This window comes from Anoplopoma fimbria, chromosome 11 (assembly GCF_027596085.1).
Source record: "Anoplopoma fimbria isolate UVic2021 breed Golden Eagle Sablefish chromosome 11, Afim_UVic_2022, whole genome shotgun sequence".
Taxonomy (NCBI): Eukaryota; Metazoa; Chordata; class Actinopteri; order Perciformes; family Anoplopomatidae; genus Anoplopoma; species Anoplopoma fimbria.
The window spans coordinates 22,640,992-22,651,549 of record NC_072459.1 but is presented as its reverse complement, the minus strand read 5'-3'; the positions used below and the strand labels follow the sequence as shown (position 1 = coordinate 22,651,549).

The window sequence follows — 10,558 nt, the reverse complement described above, 5'->3', positions numbered from 1 at the left end:
GCATATTAAAGGATGTTCTTTTAAATCACCCTGATTGGAGGCTCGATAAGTGATGTTATGGCAGACATTATAGTCATAATATATATATTGAACTAATAGCTAAATATGTCAGCAACAACCTACAGACCATTATACAGTACTTAAGAGTACTTACAGTACTTAGTGTAAAGTGTTCATACATCATGATGGTGATCATGAGTGGGCATATTGATGACAGAATGGATCACTGAATAGTCACTGCACTGCACACAGACAGCTGATTTGTGAAGTTAAACAAACTATAGCTGCCGATGATTAAAAGTGGGACATGATTTGTAAATAGTAAAGACTGGAATCACTGCTCCCTTTAATTCTATGAGCGATCAATGCACAGTATGTAATAGGCTAATAGAATAAGAAGGAAAGAGAGGTATGTTTGGGAAATGTTCATATTGATCCAATCACATTCATGTGTGACAGACGAGTATAATTCTGAGGAGCTTTGCAGAACTCCCCGGTAGTCTAGCCTCATCTCAAAGTCTTTGACGCAAACAAAGCCTTCATCTGAGCTGCTACTCCAGCCGATACGTTGCTTGAATTTATCAGAGAATCCCACAGCTCAGAGGAAGCAAACCTGCCTTGAATCCTAAAAAAAAACTAAAAACATCTCTGCATGATGTGAGCCAGAGATAAGAATGAGAGGCACGGGCCCACACTGTGGTGATAAATCATTCAGCTTACACTCAGTTCATTTGTGAGAAAAGCTGTGTTTAATTTGCAATCCATAAAACTTGCAGTGCATGAAGCGGATATTATAGACAGTCCAGTACGAGGACTTCTGTGTGTCGTGTCCAATTCAAACCCCACTGACAGCATGTATTAGTCTGACCTTGTACAGGAGCCTGAAACATACAGTTTTAATCTGGTACTTAAATTACATAATTACAGGTACAAAATGTAGACTTTTAAAAAAGTTAATAATAAAATATAATCTAGCCATTTCTCCCCAAGTAATGTCTCAGAAACATCCTTTATTTTCCTATCATTTCATTTTGGTAAAGAGTGTTGTTAAACAGTGATGTAAAATGACGCAACATGAGACGTGGACACGGTTACAGTGGAGGAAAACACTCTGGACTCTTTACAATCCCTTATAATCCCCAGTGATAGAAACAGTGAGGATGTCTGATGACTGTGAATCAAATACAGAGGAGCATAAACTGCTGACTATCTGTGCTGCCTACTTTATTACAGTTTATGTGAATGTGGCAGAGCATGATTATCACTAGGACTCATTACATCCCTGTGTATGCAGAGAAAGAATGATTCTGTGTGTGTGTGTGTGTGTGTGTGTGTGTGTGTGTGTGTGTGTGTGTGTGTGGACACAATGTGAATCCTCTGCTCAGACCTGAAAGAGAAAACTGAGCCATGCTTTTGAAGCTGGTCCTGTTATCGTTGGCACTTTATCAGTAAGACTTCTAATTCGTCTTCAATGAAAGAGACAGAAATTCACGTTCTCGCTCAGAAGAGGTGGAAACACAGAACCCCAATTTTTGTATTTCTCTGCAAGCTTCTGTGGCGGCTGTGTTCCTTTTTAGTCTGAACAGCCTCACCTATTGTTTGATGATCAGCCAAAATCTCTTCATCCATCCTCAGAACAAACACGAACAAAAACCAGAGGAAAAAGGTATTTTCAAGGGGAAGGACTTTCATTTGTCAATTTATAGTTAACATGTATTATTTAGGAGATTATCTTGTGCCATCCACACACCTCTCCCACTGATTAGTTATCTGCTGGTTGCAAATTTTAGGTGAATTGAATAATAAATAATAATCTGAAAAAATTATAATTCTAATTCAGATTTTTGCTGCAGTGTAATTGTCCCTTCAATAGCAATGTCACTTATCCGTTAAACTCTTATCATGTAGACAAATATGGATAAAAAAACAAAAAAACAAAGTGCATTCATATATTACTTGATAGGCAATACATGACAAAGCAAATGATGTATGTTGTTCTAGCAGCTGATTTACAGTGCAGATGTTATGTTTCGCAGTGTTTACAATTTGACATGTTTTAGCCCATGTAACAGATGAAGGTTTTATGAATGTATGATACACTAAATTTACCAAATCACCCTCATCCGTTCAACCGTTAATAATGAACTCCAAAAATAAAACCACTTGTTACCAGTAGACTGCTTCGTAAAAACAAAAAACACATTACAGCAGTGTTCCTCCTCAGTAAATCCAACTCTGCATAGATTTAGTTTAAGACACACACAGGTAAGAACTTATAACAGCACTATGAAGGGGAGCGGGAGGATGTACTTTGTCTCCAGCGATGCCTCCTGCTGGGAGCTTCCATGGGGGTGGAGCGTAGAAATCAGCAGAGAAGTCCTGGTGTTCAACAGTCATTCAGGGCTGTCACAGAGGCACTTAAAAAATAAAATACAAAGCCATCAGTCACATGGTAATCAGTCACTGACAGTAATCACTTGGATGCACATTAATGATGGTAATAAAACAACCTGACTGCCTTCCACTTAGTTACTGCATGACTGATATCAGCAGCAGGGAAGCATCCTAATCAAATATCTGTTTACATCGTCAGTATTTATTTGTTTACCAGAGTTAAACTCAAAGTTGATGTGCTAGACTTGCTGACAGCAGAAGCAAACCTTGAACCCTGTGCTGTAGTTTGTTCCCATTTGTTTTTGACAACAGCCAAACAGGAAAAAGATCTCATAACTGAGTTTCCAGCATAATAACCTATTTTATGAAAAGGACTCGGGGACCGGTCTGTGCCTACCCAGGGACGTGGTACTGTATCGGGTGCGCTGCAGAGTGGCGTAGCTCGGCTTGTCTGACAGCAGGACGCGGTGGGCCGGGGGGGGCACTATTTCTCCGTTCCTCTGCAGGGAGGCACACCTGCGAAATGTCAAATCTAGCCTCGTCTGGATGTTACTGGAGCTGTGAGCGCGCTTTATGTCCACAGGGTCATGAACCCCGGCCTTCCCGTTGACCAGCTGTACTTTGCAGTTATGGGCGTCACAGCTCGGGACGACAGCGGCCGCCGTGGTCAGCGTTCCATTGGAGAGGGACAGTTTGGCTAAATTGCTGCTCGCCAGTTTCCCCAGGTGCCCGTGGCCGTTCATACGCTGGTCGTGCCCCTTGATTGGCGACCCGGTAATGTCTTTCTTCATGAAACCGGGTTTGAAAAATGACAGGAGGCTGTCGTGGCTGCGGCCCTCTTGTCCCCTCTGCCCCCTCGTGTCCTCAGGTTGGACGGCCGTCTGTAACAAGTCTTTCCTGAAAGTCACCCCTGTCTGGGCCTTGGTCCTCCTCAATGTGGAATCTCTGCTCTGAGGTGCGCTGTGGCTGATGTGACCCAACAGAAGGGCCCCTCTCTGAAGCTGAAGCTGGAGGTCCAGGGTCCTGCCGTGGTCCTGCCTTGCTCTCTTAGATGACCTCTGCCTCAGAGAACCGTCGTCCCTGTTACCGACTCCCTGGCTCATGTTTCTCTCCACACAAGCTCTGCTCTGTCCCTCTGGTATTTTGGGGGAGTAACAAGTGTCGGAGCTGGGTCTGTCTGTGTAACTGAGACTGCTGCCACTCGGTGAGCTGCAGTCCTGTCCTCCTTCAAAGGCTCTTCCCCGGGCGTTCCTTTGTGGTGGGGTAGCCACCAGCGTTATGATAGGGTCTTTGGTGCATCGTGGGCGGCGCCCAGACTCCAGGTACTCCACCAGCTCCCCAGGCTGTGTCTGGGCTGGGTGTCTAACGCGGTCCTTGGAGCCAAAGGACCACCGCAGTGGCAGAACTTTGCTCAGAGTCTCCTTGGGCTTAGTTGGTGACCTCATGCTCACAGTCCTGCCTTGGCTCCCACGGACAAACGGCTTGGCTTCAAACCCATCTAGAGGAAAAGACACCACACGTTTCTACTACCTACAGATATACTACCAGGGTATGCTTTAAGTATGTTTAAAAATGTATTTCATGTCATTGACAGCCATAGGAATATTGGTATGTGTGTATGCTAATACATTAAATACAAAAGCATGAAAATATTAAATGTTCAGGATGAAATATTTTTTTTATTTTTGTTTTTATTTACAACTTAAAAACATTTAAATTAATATTGATCCCAAAAAACCCCATCTAGTTTAGATTAATGTAGAACACATTTGGACTTAAATGTAGTATTGTAGGATACAACATGGTAGAAATACATATGTCAAGACCTAAAGTATATAATATGGTGGTCTTATTTCTTATTCAAGACAATTTAAAGTCATTATCCTTAAGATTTACCTGAAATGAATAATCTATGTTATCTAAATAAAACAGTTTCAGCAATATTCTTTCAATGCATTTACACTCTGTAACTACCTCTCTAGATAGTAGTTTTCATTGTAAATGGCGGAATCCCCCATTTCTGCACGGAATTATTTTCACACACAGGACAGATTTGCAGGAAATGATGCAGCATTTCATCCAGCATTACTGCTTGTATGTTTTATTTATTTTTCATTGATATCAGCCCCTTCACTCTCCTAACGACTCCTCAGAGCTGGTATAAGTTACTTCTGATTCAAACAGACCATTTCATACTACACTTACTTCTCATTAAACACAACTTTAGTGATTTCTTTTTGTATTAAGCAGTGTCAAGACAACTGAAACATACTTGCTACTCCAGATACCTACTTGTTTGTACTGTTTTGGGGGTTTCGTTACCAAACACTGGCAGCTCAGGGGACTCTGGGGCCTGAATGGGCCCCGGAGGTCCAGGTACGGGTCCTCCTGACACCACGCTGCCCCTCTTACTGCCCCCTGCCAGCCGGACCAGCCAGTGGTCAGAGGTGGATGAGCTGGTGGAACCTGCAAAAAGCAGATAAGAGGACTGTTTGTGTGTTTTTGCATATTCATATATTCAAACACAAGCCATGTGCAGAGACATAGAAGGCTTCCCACAGCAAAAAGTCACGGTGAGATCCACCGAAATTAAATCTATGTGAGAATAGGATGTAATCAGTATTTACACTCATCTGTGAACCCCCTCATACGACTAAAGCCATGAAATTGAGCTCTTCTGTACAAGAAATGGTGAACTTTTTCATTGCCACCATTGAAAACCACCCTTACCATCTTTGTTTATTGGCATAACAATGAAACTGTGTAAATTTTGGCAACTATTTCAGATTTAGTCTTATTAGTTTTAGTCACATTTGAGTCTTTGACAACTCAAAACGTTTTAGTCCAGTTTTAGTTATCAAAAAGTCATTACATTTTAGTCAACTTTTAGTCAAAATGTTTGCTCTTTCATAGTTAATTAGTTATTAATTAGTTAAAGTTAATTAGTTAATTAGTTTAATTTAGTCTTAATCCTGTGTCAAATGTCCTTTTTCATCAGATTATATTCAGTCAGTCCAGCCAAAACAATCATTTTGTCATTTCAGTCTCATTTTACATAAGATTTTATCTTGTCATTATCTGATGAAAAATAAAGGTTTGATTAAGAACGCAGCTTTGTAGTGATGGACATCTCAATAAAAAAATACTATTCATAAATCACTAGAAACTATTTTGATCACTCTTCTAATAAAGAATCAAATGCAGCTGCTCCGTGTATACTATAAATAAAAACTAAAACAAACAGTGTGTAGAGAGCACATTTTCAAATCTAACTTGATAACTCTGGTTTATTTGGACCAAATTGTTGGAACGAAGAGAAGAGGGTTTGGGCAAGTTTTTATTTAGTTATTGTTGAGTTTAAACAGAGTTTTACGAGGCTCTTCCACACGGCCACACGGCCCGTTATGAGAGACAATCCGCCCACCCAACATGCAAAAATCCACAACCTGAACCGGCCCCTGCAACTTTAGGCATGATACAGGACTGAGCCAAGAAGGACAGAGACGGATTGAAGTCATTGTGATTGAGACAGAGAGAGAGGGGTCGAGAGAGAAGGTGGAAGGAGGCGAAAATAAAGATAAACGTTTTTTTCTTAAACATATTAGACATTTTTTTGTCAACAACATTGGATGTTTGTTATCGTCACCATTAGTGTTTAATGAAGTCAGTAACATCATGTCATTGTCTCAGTCATGGGAAAAAAAAAGGTCGTTAACGAACATATTTCGTCATAGTTTTACTTCACAAAATTGACACTGCAATGAAAATGCACACTGTGGCTGCTGAATCAGCAAATTCAACATACTGCAAATACAGAGGGAAAAATAACAATTGTGGAAGCCAATCTGTGAATAATGATGGTGTGAGGTGTACCGATACTCCCACGGTACCTTCATTATTTCTGTATTTTGTCAAAAGGATGTGAGGCGCTGCAGAGGATTTGAAAGGACTAACCGGTGACTGAGGAACTGGCAGACCAAGGGGGTATGGTGTGCCTCCTCTGATAGAAGAGGATGTAGGCTCCACGTGTGCACACCTCCGCTTCAGGCACCGGCTCGGCACTGCTGTCATCATAGCTGTACCACTGGCCGTCCACCGAGTTCCTGCAGAAGGCTGCAATCACAATAACCATGGAGTAAATTGCAGAAAATGTTAGAGCACCACTGATTCAGATCAATTTGGCAAAGATAATTGTAAAAAGATTTTTAAGGTTCTGCCTTCCTTCCAACTTGGTTTTGAATGCAACCTGATTGGGTTTTTGACGGCCATGCCTCCATTTTTATGCAGATGATGGAGAACTGTATGACCTCATAAAGCCTGGTACCACATTGTGTCCTGATTTATGTTATACATTGCTGAAATTAAGAGCTGGATGTCTAAAAAAATTTGTTTTGACAATTTTAGTGACATCATGATGTATAGCACAAGCGTAACATTTCACAATTATTTTTGTTCGTCACATAGTTTTTATGGTGGAGGGACCAAATTCCCCACAGAAAAGCTCCAACGAGCATCCATGTAGATAACTGTTACATAAAGAAGGTGCTTGTGTTTTTCATAGATTTTTTTGTTTTTACATTCTTTCACACAGAGTGTTTTTGGCCAGGCTCCCATGGAAACGAGAGGCAGGGATGTTAACTGTAGGCTCTCACTGACACGGTGGTTATGGGATTGCTTCAGGCAGCCCATAGCACTCTCTCTGCTATCTTCTACTAGAGTGCCTTATTTGATAAAGTTGAAAATAGAAGATTGTGGTTTAGGTGGCCTTGTTGACTCAGCTGTATCTTGATACTCTAACTCAAATAAAGTGTTGCAGTAGCACAGATTTATCTATATGAGACATTTAACTAAGACCAAGGCACTCTAAACCTGTTGGACTACAGCTGATAGAAAAACCTGCTGCCAGGCTTATAACATTTTTCTTTTTAATTTGTTGTCATCTGATTTTATCCTTTACGTTTCGTTATTTATTTACTTTTTATTCCTAGTATTTAAACACTTTGTAACTCTTCTGAAAGATGCCATGTTAATAAAACTATTGCTATTACTACTACAGCTTTTTCCTCAGAAGGTGGTAGTTATTCAGACCTGTGTAATGTCCGCCGTGCATTCCTCCATGGTGGTTGCACACGGCATACAGGTCGTAGAGGAAGTCGGGGGGAGCCGGGTCAGGTCGTCGGGGCTGATGGGCGCCGTGGCCGCGGCTCACCATGTGCGGTGTCATGTCCAGGCCCGCCAGGGGGAAATGTACAAACGTGGTGAGCTTGTTCCTCCGCTCCCCCACCTGCCTGAAGCGCTTCAGGTGGAGGATGAGGATGTCCGGGAGCGTCCACAGGCTCATCTTCACCATGCCCTGCTGCATCTGCTTGCAGTGGGGACACTTCCAGGCGTCGTCCGGGGCAAGCTGGTGGGGGAGAGAGGGGGAGGAGGGGGAAAAAAGAAGACACAAAGATGCAGTCAACAGAATGGTCTCTGCCTGTTACCACCCTGACAAAGCCTCAAAAAACTCTCTTCTACTCCAACTCTTCCAGATAAATCACTATCAGTATTTCTTATTCCATGTTATCCTATTCTTGTAAATGGTGAGGAAAGCCAGCTCTGTGGTGGGTCTGGAGCTGGACAGTCTGGAGTCAGTGGGTGAGAGGAGGATGAAGGCCAAACTCAGAGCCATCCTGGACAATCCCTCTCACCCTCTCCATGAGGAACTGTGGCAGCTGGGCAGCTCATTCAGTCATCGGCTGATTCTACCAAAGAGCAGGACGGAGCTTCAGACGCTCATTTGTGCCCACTGCCATCAGACTGTACAACAACAGCGAAGACCACAGTCTGTCATCATGCTGACCAGCCCCCCCATGTGGATATACTGTACATTTTTTATTTTATTTTATTGTATAATATGTTTTATTATACAATAATAAAACATATTAGACACCACCTGCAGGGATAGGCATTGGGGTCGGGTGCATTGTGAGCCGGGCAGCAGTCAGGGGCGGGAACCTGGGTGTGCTGACCCCCGGCATCGCAGACTAGCTCTAGGGATGTGGAATGTCACCTCTCTGGCGGGGAAGGAACCAGAGGTGGTGCGGGAGGTGGAGCGGTACCAGCTAGATATAGTTGGGCTCACCTCCATGCATAGCACTGGTTCTGGAACCAAACTCCTGGAGAGGGGCTGGATTTAATCCTTTTCCGGAGTTGCCTTTGAGGAACTCCTGAACCCGACCAACTCGTCCTCTTTGGAAGAGGCAGAGTCTGAAGACTCAGGGGAAGACTCGTCCATATGCCTGGCAGAGGTCGTTGAGGTAGTTAAAAAGCTCTTCAGCGGCAAGGCGCCAGGAGTGGATGAGATTCGACCGGAGATGCTAAAGGCTCTGGAAATTGTTGGGCTGTCTTGGCTGACACGTCTCTTCACTATCGCGTGGAAGTCGGGTACGGTGCCTGTGGAGTGGCAGACCGGGGTGGTGGTTCCCATTTTCAAAAGGGGGACCGGAGAGTGTGCTCCAATTATAGGGGTATCACACTGCTCAGCCAGAACGTTTTGTAATAGTCTGGGATGTTTCATAACCATCTCTTCCAGTCAGAGTGGTTTACACAGACAGTAGTTTCACTTCTCCTTATAACTTACTCTCCATTCCTCAGCCTCTTAGGGCAACAAGAGAAATGTTTATTTATCACCAGCCACATGATCATTGCATGCCGAACATCCCAGGATCAGGAAAGCAAAAATATTCTTTCCCAGGTGTATTGCAAGAGATGATTTTCATGCTAAATGATTAAATAAATAAAAGACACTCAAAAAGCAATAGTGATCCATATAGAAATGTTATCATTGTGTCCCTGGTTCAGTTGTGTTCTGGTTCAATAGTTAATCCTGAGATGTGTTTAAAGGGTTTGGTTGCATTAGTGTTAGAGCGGTGTGAACAATGTGACTGTAAACTTTACAATGAAGTGCTGAACATTTTCCCGTTCTTCTTTGCCTCTGAGGCTTAATGTAAGTGTATGTGTTTGTGTATGTATGTATGTGTGTGTGTGTGTGTGTGTGTGTGTGTGTGTGTGTGTGTGTGTGTGTGTGTGTGTGTGTGTGTGTGTGTGGGAGTATTTGTGTGGGAGCGAAGGTGACGTCTGGACTTAAACGTTACAAAAAATGGACAAGAGATACGATAATTATTATATTATCTCTTCATCTTTTAAGGCTTCAATAGACAGAATGACACACAGCAACTTATTTTGGCAGTAGTCTCACCAATGTGCCAAAGTGTTCCTTCTGATGACCCACAGGTTGTGAGAGAAATGCTAATATTGGGATTGCAATATTAATGATGGACTTTATTAATAAGTCTGGGATTCTTAAATTAGCCAACTTAAGTTATCATCCATAAATAAGGGGCAAACTACAAACAGCTGTGTTTGTTTTCATCTGGACTAAAAATGTTGATTTGTTGGCCCATTTAGAGCAACACTGGTCAGCCTGGACTGAGTGCAGACTGTCTGCAGGGCGTTGCTTGAGCCTGCAGCTCCACTGGGTGGTGAAACAAGGTAACCACAGCAGCGGAATCACAGCCAATCACACACAAGCAGCAGCAGAGAAGGAAGGAAGGAAGGAAGGAAGATAGATGGCATGACAGGACATAAGGTTTGTGTTATTACATGTGGCCAAAGTACTGATAACAAAAAAACTCAACAGCGATACGTTAAGGTCTACTATAGTTTGGCTGAGCTGCAAGTTGGTAAAGAGAACTGAAATAGGCTCTATTTTACTGTATACATTGTTGATTCTATACTGTATTTATAATAATGACTTAATTGGCTACATAGTTCTTCATTCATTTTATTTTTTTTGAGAAGCAGTTACTATTAGAAATCCATGGCGGTTCGGTCCAGGTTGGGTTGATTTTTTGTGTATAAAGATTTTTTGAGACAAGGATATTAACTATTTACAAAAGGACTGGAAACTATAAATTGGAAACAAGTTCACATAATATCTGCATAAATAGAAAGAAAAACTATAAAGGCTGTTGAAAACTAACCAAAAATTTACATGATGCAACAATGCTGGCTGTCTGATTCTTGATGAGCAGCACTGAAGAAAATGGACTGTTTGACATGACAGCTGTTCATGTTGAACCCTCCACGATGGTAACATCCTACTCAAAACCTGTCTAACTCT

General features: G+C 42.3%; 1 protein-coding gene across 1 annotated transcript in view; it reads right to left on the bottom strand.

Moving 5' to 3' along the window:
• Positions 1-748: 748 nt before the first annotated feature.
• Positions 749-10,558, bottom strand: part of usp43b (ubiquitin specific peptidase 43b) — a 63,212-nt gene continuing 53,402 nt past the window's right edge. Inside the window, exons 12-16 of the mRNA XM_054607394.1 lie at positions 7,483-7,798; positions 6,349-6,507; positions 4,687-4,860; positions 2,792-3,892; positions 749-2,417 (exon numbers count right to left, since the gene is read on the bottom strand). Coding sequence (XP_054463369.1) covers positions 2,407-2,417; positions 2,792-3,892; positions 4,687-4,860; positions 6,349-6,507; positions 7,483-7,798 — 1,761 coding nt within the window. The 3' untranslated portion in view covers positions 749-2,406. The remainder of the gene's footprint in view (positions 2,418-2,791; positions 3,893-4,686; positions 4,861-6,348; positions 6,508-7,482; positions 7,799-10,558) is intronic.